The 16,607-nt window shown below is 39.8% G+C and overlaps 1 protein-coding gene across 5 annotated transcripts in view; it reads left to right on the top strand.

Moving 5' to 3' along the window:
* The window catches only part of MET (MET proto-oncogene, receptor tyrosine kinase), a 90,159-nt gene extending 74,412 nt beyond the window's left edge, over nucleotides 1–15,747 (top strand). For 4 of the 5 annotated variants that reach the window (XM_032688678.1, XM_032688679.1, XM_032688676.1 and 1 more), the window contains exons 13-21: nucleotides 1,400–1,556; nucleotides 2,360–2,500; nucleotides 4,862–5,092; nucleotides 7,670–7,750; nucleotides 8,331–8,512; nucleotides 10,059–10,168; nucleotides 12,751–12,916; nucleotides 13,817–13,953; nucleotides 14,098–15,747. In XM_032688678.1, coding sequence (XP_032544569.1) covers nucleotides 1,400–1,556; nucleotides 2,360–2,500; nucleotides 4,862–5,092; nucleotides 7,670–7,750; nucleotides 8,331–8,512; nucleotides 10,059–10,168; nucleotides 12,751–12,916; nucleotides 13,817–13,953; nucleotides 14,098–14,308 — 1,416 coding nt within the window. In that variant the 3' untranslated portion in view covers nucleotides 14,309–15,747. Of the gene's footprint in view, nucleotides 1–1,399; nucleotides 1,557–2,359; nucleotides 2,501–4,861; nucleotides 5,093–7,669; nucleotides 7,751–8,330; nucleotides 8,513–10,058; nucleotides 10,169–12,750; nucleotides 12,917–13,816; nucleotides 13,954–14,097 lie in introns of those variants that run through there. The other variant, XR_004357220.1, reaches the window with a different exon arrangement.
* Nucleotides 15,748–16,607: the final 860 nt, after the last annotated feature.

The raw sequence follows: 16,607 nt of genomic DNA, 5'->3' as shown, positions 1-16,607 counted from the left end.
TTTCAGTATCTTTGTATTTTTTAAATATATAAAAAAAGGAAAATCCCAGTGGAATAGGAATACCTTTAAACTATGAAACTGAACTGTGATTCACTGAAAACAGTGAATGTAAGTCTGATTAGGATCAAAGTCTAGGTAAGCTCTTTGGAGCAGGGACTATCTATTTTTTCTATATCTTTATGGCATTCATCTCAACAGGATCCTGAGCTGTGAATTATATTCCTATTTGCTACTGCAGTGTAAGTAAATAGTAATAACTCATTTATTAATATAGTAACTATTAATTTATTTTAATATTAATTTATTTTTAAAGTAATTATTAAATTTCTTGAATACATCACTCAAACTATAAAATTAGATGCAGCTCTTCTTTTGGTGTATGTTTCCCAGAACTGTAAGTGCCTAGTTTCATATGATACTTTTGCACAGGTTGCATGTGGTTTGTATTTTCACATATGCAACCAGAGCTGACACTACATTTCACCAGTTCTACTATGTGATATTTCATTAAACTCTAAGAAATAGATATGCGTGACAGGTTTCATACATAGAAAAGAACAAAATATAAAGGGGTTAAGTAAGGTTTTTGCTTGTTTACTGGCAAGGAGACACAGAAATTGCAGTCTGCCCAGTGAAGAAGAAAATTTGCTCTTTTGACGGGCAAATCCATCATTACAGTACCCAGAGGAATGAATTCCACAGGAGGAAGAGAAAAGATGGCCAAATGCATTCCAACTGACTGAGCTAGTGCTGTGTGACCTAAAACAGTTTTTCCCTGTTAGCTGCTTGATGTTTGTTTGGTGGTTGATTTTTGGGGTTGGTGGTTTTTTTGGTTTGTTTTGTTTCTTTAAACTGTCAACAAGCTAGAAGCTGGCTAGGGACAGGCTCACATGACCTTGGGAACTAAAATGTAGGCACGCTGTCAACAAAAGAGTGAGTTTGATGTTACAGCATATTTATGCCAGAAGGACACATATTAAATACAGTTGGGCTGGTTTTTCTAATGTACATCTCAGCCCATATATCCATAGGCCCATACATTTCCATGTACCATTTGAGTAAGAGTATGAATTTAAAATTTTGAATTAACATCTGGTAACAGTGGGACCCTGTTACCCAGAGTGTGCGCGAGTGCATGCCACGTGTGTGGTGTATCAAATACACAGCTGTATCACTACCAGAGCTCTTGAAGGTGAGTAATGAAGTGAGAAACATGTAGATCTGCTTTCATGTACAGCACTATAACAATTTCTTCACTCCCAGTGTCTTATCACAGTACAGCATCACAAAATCAAGATTTAGTTAGATGGGACATATCAGCTCATACTTTAGTACTAATAATCTAGTTCTTCCTTGTCTGTGGAAATCATCACACTATTTTCTTTCTTTGTTATTTCAGTGGAAGCAAGAAGTTTTATCAACAGTTATCGGAAAAGTGCTGATCCAGCAAGATCAGAATTTCACAGGACTAATTGCTGGAGTACTTTCAACATCAGTTTTACTTTTTATCTTTTTGGTGTTTTTTCTCTGGAGAAGGAAGAAGAAACAAATTAAAGGTCCGTCATAGTCAATCTCATCAAATAAGTCCATTATTACATCTTAGATTTTTAAAAATGACGTAATTTTGTGCTTTGCTTAACTACCATGCAATGCCCTGTTGTAATGCGTCAGCAGACGTTTCACAATCAAGTCACAATGTTTAGTTGCATGTCAGTGCTTGGCTCTTGCCTGAGCTGGGTGAAGGGGCATATTATGCCTTAAGGAGAAGGATTTCGGAGGAACTCTAAGCTATTAGGAAAACTTAGTAACTTCTGTTCCCCAATCAGCTTTGGAAGAGAGGACGAGTAAATGATACGTATGGAATCACGAGTACTTCAGCTTCGTCCGGTTGTCTTGTAGTCCTCCGGGCTGTGCCTGAGTTGTGCAAGACACAGGGCACTGCAGCGTCCTGGTCTCTTGTTCACCCAAATCAGGAACTTGGTCAGACCCTGGATCCTCTCTGGCCCCTGTGTCTGGGTTTACTTCCACTGGGAGCTGCCACACTGTGCAAGGCAGGAGGAGCAGGGGAGGTAGTATATAACCAAGTTTTGTTCTGATGCAGTATCACAGTCAGACCATGAAGGTGGCCCTAGAGGCTTCAAAACTTCCAGTATGGCTAAGAGTGGGTCTTCAAAACAAGTTGCAGCAAATCTTGTGCTGTACAAATAGCTCAAGTTCAGGTCCTGAATATGTCTACCACAGCAACACCCTACCTTCTTCCCAGCAGAGCAGAACATCTAGGTTTAAATAAATAGCTAAATGAATGTTGGCATACCAAAACCATGAGGGTTTTCTAGTGTTTCTTTCTTCTCCCCCTCAGATCTGGGAAGCGACCTCGTGCGTTATGATGGCAGAGTGCACACTCCTCACCTGGACAGGCTGGTGAGCGCAAGGAGTGTAAGTCCAACAACAGAAATGGTTTCAAGTGAATCTGTAGACTACAGATCAACTTTTCTAGAAGGTACACCTCTATTAGGAATCTGTACAGATGATATTTTATACATTTTGGTTTTCATATGTCTTCAGATGATAGCTCTTTCAATCAGTATCTTAATTTCAATTTGTCATCTAGTTTGTCTGCGTCTGCATTAGTGGAACTCCTGTGTTCACAGGCTTGCTATTTTAACTGAACTTCTCAGGTGCTTCCCAAAACTAAGGTGCAAAGGATTTTTACTTTTACTCAGGTTGGAGGAATATATAAAATGCTATTAGTGGAAATGCTCTATACTCCACAATTTGTTAGGAGCCAGTGGGTATGATGATTTTGTGTTATCATGAGTCCATCATGCCATGTGCAAATTCACTCTGAAAAAAATTATTTTAAGGATAACATCAAGTGGCTGTAGGTTTAGTGTGTCTCATTGACTTCATACAGTCATGGTAAAGCAGTTCTGTTGGCCCAACATGGGACATGGAGCTTTGTAAACTGATAATCTTTTGTTTGTTAATGCCCCTTCTGTAAAATGGGACATTGTATAATGCAGAAATGTTAGGTTTAAAAATTAAGCTAAAAGGATATGAAGACTTACAAATTGAGTGGAGGTCCATGTGTGCTGTGATGCTGGTCTCAGGGAGCAATAATCCTATGCCGTACACGTTTTTGTCCTGTATAACACCATTTTAAAGTGGGTATTCTTCAGAAGAGAGTCTGCTACACTTATCATACCACCTTAGGCTGAACACGTCCTTTAAGACACGGAGACCATGTCCTGTGATTACCATTACTGAGCCTTTAGCTATTAGAAGCTACCACATTATGGTACGTAAGATATCACACTTGTTCGTTAGTCTTGGTATATACATAGTCTTGTATTATTTAAGGTGCTGCCATATACAGCTCAATAGAAATCACTCCAAATCCTTATTTCACCTCTGTAAGCCCCAATCGCGGAGCTGTTTGAGAGACAGGTCAGTTCCCAGCTTCCCTTATTATTCTTTAATTGCTGCCACCAGCTCATACAGAAATTTCTTGATTGAAAAATTCCCGAAGAAACAGGAAAGCCTGTGCCACTGGTTAGAAGGGAAAGTGGTACACAAGAGAAAACTGTGCAAAGATCCTTGGTGGAATGTAAATCAACAGTGGTCCTGGGGCCACTGTATACTGGCAAAGCACAGAGGGGAGATACGTTCACTTAATGTCTCTAGCAGTGTTTATGTCAATTCCTATCAAAGAATAAAAGAACAGGAACATTAGAAAACATGCAGATATACATGTAGAAGCTGCAAAAATTATTTTGCAGCCATGTCTGGATTATTTTACTGGCATTATTAAATAGATATTTGCTGTTAGTGACAAACTCATTTGTAAATGTAAGAGTTGGTATTTTTGCTTCTAGATAGAGGAGCACAGAGTTTTTCTCAGCAACTAGAATGACAACAGCACTATATGAAAATTTTCCAAGTTTTGTACAGAAATATATAAAGCATGTCTGTACAACATATTTTACTTGTTGTGATACAGTACCTGATAATTTTTCTTCTTAAATTTATTCACTTTTTTGGTTTTGACCCTAGACTAAATTCTGCTCATTGACTCCACTGGAATCATTCCAGACTGAAATTGCTGTAAATTAAACCTAGTTCTTTCATTCAGTCATGAAAAAATACGAGAAAAAATTTTTTAAACAAAAACTATTTGAAGTACCTGAACAACATACTGTTGATAAAAAAAATTCTCAAATAAATACTCCTGGCTCTACTGAAATATTTTAATTTCTGCTATATCAGATGAGTCATGTTATTTTCATGAGTAGCACCAACTGTATTATCTTCAGCAGTTACAGGATATGAATCACCTCTAGGCATTTCCCTGGTTGAATATTTACCATTGGATAAATATAGCTAGTCACCAGCAGTTTGGAAACCTTCATGAAATGTAAAGTTCCCTACCAAATTAGAACATGACAATAATAAAAGGTTTCATGTTCTTAATTGTTTACTACCTGCTCCTCCCATATTGCTGTCATTTTTCCATTTTACTCTTGTTACTCCCAATTACTAGAAATGCTGTAACCTCTACTTGGCAGGAAGTGACAAGTCTTCATTGCATCCCCTCAGAAAAGTGGAAGTTTTGCCATTTACTTTCATAAAAGCAGAGCTGATTCTAGCTAGCTGTCACTATTGTAAGTTTCTAGTGACATAGTTTTCCTGGAGTTTGGCAGATTACCGATGCATATTTTCATTTTCCCTTTGTGACCAAAACTTCCACAAAGCCAAGCCACTTCCAAACTGTTAAAATCAAACCTTGCTTTCCAATGCAATAAAACTTCATTTTTCAAGGAGCAATTTGAAAGGATTATAACAGTTTCTGTTCATCTTGCAGATCAGTTTCCAAGCATGTCTCAGAATGGATCGTGCAGACCTGCCCAGTATCCTCACTCTGACCTCTCCCCGATTCTGTCTAGCGGAGACTCAGATTTAGCCAGTCCACTTCTCCAAACTAACGTCCACATTGACATCAGCGCCTTAAATCCTGACCTGGTCAAAGAGGTGCAGCATGTGGTTATTGGTGCTGACAGCCTGATAGTGCACTTCAGCGAAGTAATAGGAAGAGGTGGGTACTGCAACTCTTACCTTGCAAACTGCTCTTCTTTTTGCACACCCATTCATTATAAACCATTTTGAATAAGGTGTCTGCATAGAGGTTTTTCAAGCTTTTTATGTCTTATAGCACTGCATCCCACACACTGAAATAAGGGGGAACCAAGGGGCTCTCCTTTAAAGTCAGATGAGGAGTGTGCATTTTATCAGTTGGAGAAGACATCATGAGGAGGAAGGAGTCTGCCAATTAATGGGGCTCCTTTGAACTCAGAAACTTGCTGGTTCCCCCTCAGCAGTCTCTCTCTCACCCTTTTCCAGGCTATAGAAAAGCTCAGCCAGAGCTCCTGATCCATGAGGCTGCAGTGCAGGAGTGAATCTGCCACAGGATATTGCACAAAGCATAAGGCACACACCTAAATGGCAGGGGATGCCAAGGCAGGGACACAAGTGACCTTAAACTTGGAGTCTGTGATCTGTTGCGATTGCTACATAACACAGGAAACTCTTGTAGTCACTAATGCATTCAGTAAAAGCCCCCATGGGCCAGGTGAAATGGCCACACCCCTTTCCCTCCACAAGTTTTCCCCAGCTCTGAGGAAGTTGCCGTTTGTTTCCTCCCAGCAAAGGCTCTCCCTTCCCCCTCATTCCTCTCTCATGCCAGCTGCAGGCATGAGATCCCCGTTAGGATCCCCCCGAAGGATCCCCGTTAGTCGTTCTTCCATACATGAAACATGGAGATCTTCGAAACTTCATCAGGAATGAGACTCATGTAAGTACACGGTGAGGTCTACCAAACATTAGTGCAAGTCTTGCCACACCCTGCTCCAACACCACAGGTTATAGGTTCTCATTCACTTGCCCTTAGTTTTTTTCCTGATACAGCAAGTCCCCTATTCTTCTAAATTTTTCTCATCACTCCTATTCCTCTGCATCTCTGTAAGCAAGTTCCCTTCACCTTTCATAGCCCAAGCCATAATTTCTGTTAGGGACATTTATTAATCTCTGTACGATTGAATACTTATTAGTAACCAAAGTACAAACTGCATTTTCCATACTTCTACAGATCATGCATCACAGATCTCATGTTGAGTATAAGAATACTGATAAAAAATTGGCTATAAAGTATATTTTTAATCCCTCTTCTGCAGGAAAAGAGCCACAAATCAGTCAGTCAGTGCGTTTCCCTTCCATGTATTACACTTCATCATCCCCAAAGCAAGGGTGGGCCTTTTTCTTTTTTTTCTTGTTTTGGAAAACTCCAAGTAATTTCCCATTTTTTAATGTTGAAAAATATCAGGAATGACGCCGATATAATTAATGATTTTAAATTTTCTCCTCCATAACTAGAAATGGGCCAAACCCAAAAATATTGTAGACACACCCAATCCAAGCTTTAGGATTTGTGCCCAGACTCCAAGCAATCTGTGGTTTAATGAGATTTTAGTTGCTTCTATAAAACAAACTTTGTATTAATTTTACCTCAAGCCAAAAGCAAAGCCAGCTGAGCTCTGACCAGCACTTATGACTGGAACGTAGTAGAATTAATCAGGTAGTCTTGTTCTCTGTAGAACTCACACTTAAGCAAAAGAACTATTTTGCCTTCTAACTGCAAATATTAGTATTTTAAAAGTTTCCAGTAAATAGTACATCTGTGAAAGAAAGCCACAATTATGTGTGCATAATTTGATTTGGATAAATTTATGCTCAAGCCTAGAGCTTAAACTTCATTGTTTCCTGAACATGTCAACCTGACTTCTCAGTGGGTTTCTGTAGACTACCCTATTTGCTTCACAGGAAAGCACAGGATCAGAAGGGATTTCTGTGTCCCTGGCAGTTCATTTCTATGCTCAGACCATGAGAAAGAAGGCAGATTTTGCTTACTACCTTTTAGTGACACTTTATGGTTGAAACTAGGCCATAGAAGAGACCACAGACTGCTGCTGAGTGATGTCATCAGTCTGTGATTAGTAGAGCAACTCCCAAACCATCCACAGCCAACACATCACTTTTAATACTCAACATTTTCCATGGAATAGCAGACCTGAGAGACTGTAAGCCCACAGCGACCATCCTTTTCACTGAAGAGGCATCAAGTTTGTACAGTCCAGTGGACCACTGGATCTACATAGGCTCGCAGATCACTGGAAACCACCAATCCAGTGGTCATGTCACCTCCCTCCTGTCTGCTCCCTGTCCCTTCCAAGTGCCCTCCTTTGACATCTGTCTCACAGGAGATTATGGTGGGAATTGGCTCACGTGGTATTTGTGTGCATACTCATTAGAAGAACATGAAACAAGAACATGAAGTATAAATAATGCCAGCCTTGGCATTATTTATACTCTCTGTTTAGGTCAAGAAATACCAATTATATTGCAAATAGAGTTTTCATTTTACATAATGGTGGTTTTATGCAATGATGGGTTTTTGTAATGGTTTTATATGTTAGTTAGGAAATACATATTACAAGTGTTGGGAATTGGCCAGAAATGACGTGTGATCACTTTCTTAAAGCATAATTGCTACCCAGTGGAAAATACCAGAAAGCTAATTTTACTACTTAAATCTAATATTGCTTATTTTTTTACACAGGACATTTTGGGTGTGTGTACCATGGGACATTGCTGGATAACGATAGCAGGAAAATTCATTGTGCTGTGAAGTCACTGAATAGTGAGTTACATGTTTAATAGTGAGACATTACTATTAATTACAAAGATAACTGGGGTGAACTGATAAATTACAGTGAAGTATACTTTCACAAACAAAGATTCTTAGTTGCAGCCGAATCAGATTTATCTTTGGAGCAATTCCAATTACTTCAGATTAACACGAGGCATTGGCATATGTTTTTGTATCAAATGAAATGTCCATATATTTCTGCTACAAAGAAAAGAACACTGGAAAATGAGGGAAAGGCAGTGTAATTTTTTTATTCTACTGTCTACTGAAGATTTGGATTTGGAAGTTAAATTGCTAAAGAGTAGGCAAAGCTGCTGGAAGAACAGGAAGAGACTACAACAACATTATTAAGGGATTTACTGAAGTGTTGTTATTGAATTTTAAATAATTCATAATAAAAAAAGGAGAAACAGAATTAAAATCACCAGCATAACCTGGTTGTATTGTGGGATGTGGGGAGCACACTTGAAGTCTCTCATTATGGCTTTGTTGTGCAATGACATGCTGTACAGAAATGAACTCTATAGTTCGTTTCCATTTCTTTTAATTAACTCATTACTGGATTTCTCAGGGATTACAGATCTGGAAGAAGTAGCTCAGTTTCTGAAAGAAGGAATAATCATGAAAGATTTCACTCATCCCAATGTGCTGTCACTCCTGGGAATCTGTTTGCCCAACGAAGGATCTCCGTTAGTCGTTCTTCCGTACATGAAACATGGAGATCTTCGAAACTTCATCAGGAATGAGACTCATGTAAGTACATGGTGAGGTCTACCAAACATTAGTGCAAGTCTCACCACGCCCTGCTCCAACACCACAGGTTATAAATTCTCCTAATTACATTACGTCTGTAACTTGCTGCTGTTTTTACACCTTAACCTTTAGCACTTGCTTAGGCTGGCATCGAGCCCAGCTACAGCACTGCTACTTCTTCCCTTCCCCCTCAAATTCCTCTCTAGAATGTTTCCCAGAAATTATAAGCAATAAATATTTCTCGTTTCCCATCCATAAGCCTCTTTATAAACAAATGTGTTTATGAGAGCCAAGTCAAGGGGCCCAATCATCTGCTGGTTTAAACTGGCATATCTCTGTTGACTTCAGCACAGCCGTACCAGTCATCACCATCTGCTCTTCCAACTCCTAGGTAAGGGATCTCCATGTCCAACTAGCGTCACAGTCTGTTTATTATCGATATTTTATATTCTTATATTAAGAAAGAGAAACAGGAATTTTTATACAAACTATGAGTACTCTCTTATCAGAGCTCTTCCCCATTTCCGTTGAAAAACTGCAGATTCCTCAAATGTGCCTCACTGCTTTTTCACAAGTATGAGACCACAGGTCTTGCCTCAGGTAGTGTAAGCCCACGTTATACTGTAGTATTTCACCTATTTCACAGTGCTAGGACAACATAAAGTGACTTCTGAGACAATAGGATTTTGCCTTGCTCTATGGCAATCAACAATAGCCAGTACAATTAAAAAAAAAAAAAGGCATTTTGTCTAATTTTTGGAGGAGTTAAGCTTTCTGAGACAGGGACCTTTTTGAGCTTCTTTCATTCTGCAAAGACCAGGGTCCTTATCTGTGAATAGTGTCATGGTCCTTCTGGAAATAAATAGAATGATTACCACAGTTGAACAAGATTGTTCCACAGAAGAAAATTATAAGGAGCAATGTCAACAACAGAAAAATCTGTGGGAACTTTACTATTACATAACAAGTCATATGGTTGGATAAAAGATTTACAGGTTTGTGTTTATACTTATTTTGATATTTAACATTTTCAGAATTGTCTTACCATGTAGACCAGCAGAAAGAGTTAACAATCATTGTGGAAAATCTTCCTCTGCTAATTGCTGAGTTCCCATTTGCCTTATTTTGTCCTAGACAGGACTCTCTCATTTCTTGGTCATCTCTAGCTGATGAGCTCCAAGTTCATAGTTAGTACCTTCTACTGAGTTACATGCTATTGCTCTTAAGTTCACACATGTGAATTCTGTGTGTCAGCTGTGATGCTGTTTCAGCATACTGTTCCACTTCCCAGCCCGGGTTATGCTGCTTATGCTGCAAAATCCACTCTTCTGGAGACTGTCAGCTTTTTTGTTTTCTTATAGTGTGTCTTCTCACTGGAGGTAAGAACCTGACCTAAACTTAAACCAGTTTCATTACAAGCACCAACCTGTCTTGATCATTCTGGTGGCAGGATAGGTGGGATATAAAACCTGAAAAGTCACAGCAAAAAGCAGTCTGCTCCTTAAGCTTATGCAATCACTGTATCACAAATGTTTGTATTTTACAGAATCCAACAGTAAAAGATTTAATTGGATTCGGCCTTCAGGTCGCAAAAGGAATGAAATACCTTGCAAGCAAAAAGTTTGTCCATAGAGATTTGGCAGCAAGAAACTGTATGTAAGTACAAACATCTACTTCCAGTCACATTATCACACTCTTCTGTGTAAGACAGTGAGATAAGATAAATAAAAGTTTCCAAGATTCTGCTTTTTTTTAGTCAGAATAGGGTGTTTTTTTCATTGCTCTGTAATTATACTGATGTTTGTCTTGCATACTGATGAGCTACTCATCTTGCTACAGGCTCATTTCTTACACATATGGGTTTTTTGAGTGTGAGAAATAAGAAAGCTGAGGTGAAAGTGTAGCATCTCAAAATCATTGGTTAGCAAGTTTAAAAGGGATCTCCTAAGGGAAGTTAAAACTGCTGTTGCCTCAACTTGCTGTGCTTCCACCCAACCTCTTCAGAAGCAGCATGTCTCTGCTGCCACACCTAACAGGAGGGAGAGGAACACACAGAACTTTGTGAGAAAAACAGGAACACAAAGAAACACCAGTGAGACCTCTTGACAGTAGTCTTTTATTACATGAGTATGAGCTTACTTTGACTCAACTACACACACAAATTAACATTCAAAGAATCTTACTAGTGTCTGGGTAGCCAGACAGTTCAGTTCGCACAAAGACTAACTGATACAGGAGCTGCCGATACGATTATGCTGATTTATCACCAATGCTGTGAATTAATGAGGTACAGGATTAAACATTAGAGTTTATTTTTAGTATGTCATAAACTGGAACTCTGGCTGCAAAAAGGTCATTAACCTGCGACATCAGATTTTTTATTCTTTTTTCAAAGCGTGCACACTTGTGCAGCTGAACAGCCTCTGAAAAAGAACATTTTCTTACAAGTGCTGTTTTTTTTAAGGGAGGAAAAAAGCCACAAGCAACATAATTTTCAGGTTTCCTAAGAAGAAATTATTTGTATTACTGGATGAAAGTCCTAGTTCATCTAATCAAATATCTCTTCCTTGGGTGATGAGGGAACAGGTATCAGGGTATCTCACATGACCACTGAATGGCGCTTCTGTACTTCTATGTGGCTTGGCACTTCAGAGCCTGGAAAGCTGCTGCCACAAGAGAACACCCCCTTTCCCCAGTGGTCATGTGCAATCCAGCTCTCAGAAGCACAGGCCCTGCCACAGTAGTGATGTCTATCAGAAAGGAAGCCAGGATTCAAATATAGTCCCCGGGGACTCTTAACTCTATTCCACTATCCTGGAAGAAGTGCAGGAACCTGCTGTGGCATAAACTGTGTCCTGTTGCCTCATCAAAGTTCCATCCCACTCTCTTTACTGGATTTAGTTATAACATCAATAAATGCAGCAGACGGTTATGTTCCACTCAGAGGGACTTCAACAGACTAGAGTTGTCCAGACAGAAACCTCATAAATTCAAGACAGGAGAATGTCTTCTGTAGACACTGAGAGAGATGGGAACATTTAGCATAGAGAAAATTCAGAGGGATCTTGTCCATATGTATAAATACGTGATATGGTAGACTGAAAAAGATCTAAGTGGTGCCCAGGGACAGGCCAAGAGGCAGCAGGCACAAATCAAAATAGAGAAAATTGCATTTAAACATAGGAAGAAATGCCTTTATTGCAAGGATGCCTGAACACAGGCACAGGTTGCCCAGAGAGGCTGTGGAGTCTCAATCTGTGCTGATATTCAAAACTCACCTGGTCGTGATCCTGAGCAACCTGCAGTCCCTGACCCTGTTTTGAGCACGGGAGGTCATGGTGAACTAGAGGCTCTTCAGAGATCCGTTCCAACCTCACCCATTCTTTGATTATGGGATTCTGTAAAGAAGCCCAAAAGCAAGTGTTTGCTGTGGCTAGGTCTGCACATGTAATAAAGGATAGGTTTAAGCATGCAAACACCCATGCTCTATCCATTTTTTGACAACGATACTCATCATCATCATCATCATCATCATGGCTAGGCTTCGCGAACAAAGATTTGAGGAGGGCTCTACCCACGTTTGTTACAAGCGTGACAATGATACTACTTATCAGGACAAACACCAACCTTAGGAGAAGCAAAACTAAGGATGTCTTCTGGTAGGGTTGAGGTGTAACCCCAGCAGAACTTTTGTTATGCCATCATTTTCTCCCAATACAGGCACCAAACACATCTTTAGTTACAGGACTACATTATTGTATAGAGGCAGTCGCTAAGATAATGATGGACCCCTCCTTATCAAAACTGAGAGTAAGTAGGAAAGGACATGCCTTGACTTGGAAATAAAAATGAGCTGTTTTTAAGGATACAGAAGAAGAAACAGCAGTGGAAGAAATGATGTAGCACTCAATTAGGATGTATAGGCTATTAGCCAAAATCTTTTTATACAAAGCAATTGTTTTAAAGTAACTGTAAGTCAAATTGTATTATCAAAACAGTGTCAGTAATTTCCCAGGTTCATTCACTGTGTTAAATGGGTGTCAAATATACTTTGCTGCACTTTTTGTTTCACTGTTACATTGGTTAATAGATCCAAAATAAAGTACTGCCTTTCAAAGTCAATGCAAGTCACTCATTATAATCCACCATTTCAAAAATGCAAGTCACTCATTATAATCCACCATCACTGTAAATCTTGCCTGCTTAGTTGCAAATAATACCTTTTGTCATTTCTCTAGGTTGGATGAAAAATTCACTGTCAAGGTTGCTGATTTTGGTCTTGCTAGAGATGTCTATGATAAAGAATACTACAGTGTGCACAATAAAACAGGAGCTAAACTGCCAGTGAAATGGATGGCTTTAGAAAGTTTACAAACTCAAAAGTTCACAACAAAGTCAGATGTGGTAATGTACAAACATATTTGTATCACCTATTTGTTTCTTTTATATTGCCTGAGACATCTTTCTAGTATTTAATAAACGGACTAACTCCAAATCAAAACTTATATTTGAATCTAACTTTAGTTCACATAATAATAAAAGACTGTGTACCTCCAGAAAGTGTATTTGTCCCAGTCACAAAACAACAAGTTGTTGACCTGATTATTTTTTACTGCTCAGGAAAGAATTAGTTTAACCCCGTTCCAAGGGAAACTAAGGACATTCCAAGAAGCCAAGTTGGAACTGAACCCTGCTATAGGAGGGGCTCTGGAAAGCTTGACAAAACACATTAACTTTCAGACTCATAAATTTACTAGTTCTCAAAAATACTTTATTTGCTTTATAAATATTTGCTGACTGCCAACAGCAATCTCAAGTATTACCTGTCCATTTATGAAGAAAAAATTGTTAAGATTAAGTCATTAGTTGGCAGGATCGCTTTTTATTTTAGCTCTCCTTGAAATCCAGATTCAGCTTAGCTTGTGATGCATAGAATTTTCACCACATATATTGTCTTCAGTATGTATTTACGCAGAGTTAGTCAGATCATCAGCTCATGTTAACTGGCAGAGCTCCATTAACCTCAAAAGAAGCCTGCCAATTTATATCAGCAAAGTAGCAGGCCTATAGGCTTTTATTTTCTTTCATTTACTTAGTTGAGATTCTCTAGTTCTTATTTAAGTGGCTCCTCAAGTCCTTACAGTGTTTATTAGTGCACTTAAAAGAAAGCTGAATGCAGTAAAATAACTTTTCAAATGAAAAATCCATGCATTTGAATGCTTAAATCTGTCAAACCATCTTCTAAAACTGGAATGTAAAGCACTCCAACCCTATAACTTACTATTTATTTCTTTGTTTTCTTAGTGGTCCTTTGGTGTGTTGTTATGGGAACTTATGACACGAGGGGCACCACCTTATCCTGATGTAAATTCTTTTGATATAACTGTTTACTTATTACAAGGCAGAAGGCTGCTACAACCTGAATACTGCCCTGATCCACTGTAAGTAAATAGTTTGCAAAGCCTTCTGCAAATTCTGCTGATTCTGATATTGTAGTAATTGAGGCTGTGGGAGGAAAGAGAGGGCTGGGCTTTTTCCTTTTTACATGATTTCGTAATTGCACACTTCTTTTATTTGAATGGCAGGTACGAAGTCATGCTGAAGTGCTGGCATCCAAAACCTGAGATGCGTCCAGCATTTTCTGAACTTGTTTCAAATATATCAACAATCTTCTCCACTTTTGTTGGAGAACACTACGTTCATGTCAATGCTACTTACGTCAATGTGAAGTGCATTGCTCCCTATCCTTCTCTTTTATCATCACAAGACAACATAGATATGGATGTTGACACATGACGGGAATGTCTGAAATAGAGGAAAATCCATTCTTAGTTGTATGAACAAAAAAGCAAAACATTTTGTCCACTAGTTTTTACTGCCTGGTCTTTGTGAGAACACTGTTGCACATGTTTATGTTGTTGCCCAAGTTGCACTAGTACAAGGACACAGTATCATATTGTTTAAGGCTATGGGATTCTATAAACCATCACAGTAATTTCCAAGTATTTGGACAACTGCATCAATTTACCAAATGGAAATGTGGTGTGCTACCATACAGAGCTAGTTCCCACAAACTGTCATTAATGTGTGCTCAGACCCAAGAACAAAAATTCATCATTAATGCCATGAAGGAGAAAGTAGAATATCAATCATTATGGCTGGAAGGATTATTACTGTGCATGTCTTTTAGGATGATGAGCAGTGCAGAAATGGTTTTCACACAAAAGGCTAAGGCAAACAATGAAAGTTACAAGATTTTAAAATGTATTTTCCTCCTACATGGTGCAAACTTTGGATTTTTACACTACATCAACAAAGTTTGTAAGAACCTAGGCAGCCAAGAGAGCCAGCCTCATGGTAAGTGTCTTAACAGAAATCAAAATCAAGAAATGGTGTGCAGTAAAATGAGTATAGAAAAGTACGATTGTGTAGGGAGTGGGTGAGGAAGGCCAAGGCAAAACTGGAACTAAATGTGGCAAGGGAGGCAAAGAATAACAGGAAGGGTTTCTACAGGTATGTTAATTAGAAACAGAAGGTCAAAGAAGGTGTAACCCTCCTGATAAACAACAGTGGCAAACAGGTAACAACGGATGAGGAGAAGGCTGAGGTACTTAACTTTTTTGCCTCTATCTTCAATGGCAACCTCTCTTTCCACACCTCTTGAGCAGATGGACAATGGAATGAGGACAGGGAGAGCAAAGGCACTCCCACTGTAACTGAATATCAGGTTCATGACCAGCTGGGGAATCTAAATGTGGACAAGTCTATGGGACCTGATGACATGCATCTCAGAGTACTGAAGGAATTGGCTGATATAGTTGCCAAGCCACTCTCCACAATATTCAAAAAATCATGGTAGTCAGGTGAAGTCCCAGGTGCCTGCAAAAAGGGAAACACTCTACCCATCTTTAAAAAGGAAAGAAAGGACAACCCTGGGAACTACCAACCTATCAGCCTCCCCTCTGTGCCTGGGAAGATCATGGAACAGATCCTCCTAGAAGCTGTGTTAAGGCACATGAGGGACAGAGAGGTGATTTGAGACAGCCAGCATGGCTTCATCAAGGGAAAATCCTGCCTGACCAACCTCGTGGCCTTCTAAGATGGAGTGACTGCATCAGTGGACAAGGGCTACAGATATCATTTACCTGTAATTCTGGAAAGCCTTTGACACAGTTCCCTACAACATCCTTCTCTCCAAACTGGAGAGAGACAGATTCGATGTGTGGACTGTTAGATGGATAGTGATCAATGGCTCAGAGTCCTGAGGGACATCAGTGCCAAGTGGTGTCCCTCAGGGGTCTGAATTGGGACCAGTGTTACTTAATATCTTCACTAATGATACAGACGAAGGCATCAAGTGCACCCTCAGCAAATTTGCAGCTGACACCAAGCTGAGGGGTGTGGTTGACACACCTGATGCCATCCAGAGGGACCTGGACAAACTCGAGAAGTGGGCCCATGGCAATCTCATGATGGTTTAACAAGAGTGAGTGCAAGATGCTGCACGTGGCTCAGGGCAGCCCCCTGTATCAATACAGGCTGGGGGATGAACAGAGGGAGAGCAGCCCTGCCCAGGAGCACTTGGGGTGGCTGAGAGGCTGAACATGACCCGGTGATGTGCGCTCACAGCCCAGAAACCCAATTGTGTCCTGGGCTGCATCAAAGGCAGCGTGGCCAGTGGGTCGAGGGAGAGCATTCTGCCTCTCTACTCTGCCCTTGTGAGACCCCACCTGGAGTGCTGCATCCAGCTCTGGGGTCCTCAGCAAAGCAAAGACATCAACCAAGTCTAGAGAAGGCCACCAAGATGATTAGAGGGATGAACCACCTCTCCTGTGAGGAAAGGCTGAGAGAATTGGGATTGTTTAGCCTGGAAAAGAGAAGGGTGACCTAATTGTAGTGTGCCACTACCTGAAGGGAACTTATAGGAAAGATGGGGCAAGACTATTTACCAGGGCATGTACTGACAGGACAAGGGGTTTAAATTGAAAGAGAGTAGGTTTAGATTTTATATTAGGAAAAAATCCTTTACTGTGAGGGTGGTGAGGCACTGGAGCAGGTTGTCCAGGGAAGTTGTGAATGCCCTGTGGCATTCAAT

Source organism: Chiroxiphia lanceolata, chromosome 5 (genome assembly GCF_009829145.1).
Source record: "Chiroxiphia lanceolata isolate bChiLan1 chromosome 5, bChiLan1.pri, whole genome shotgun sequence".
Lineage (NCBI taxonomy): Eukaryota > Metazoa > Chordata > Aves > Passeriformes > Pipridae > Chiroxiphia > Chiroxiphia lanceolata.
Note: the sequence above shows the minus strand (reverse complement) of the source record. Positions and strands in the feature narration are given on the sequence as shown.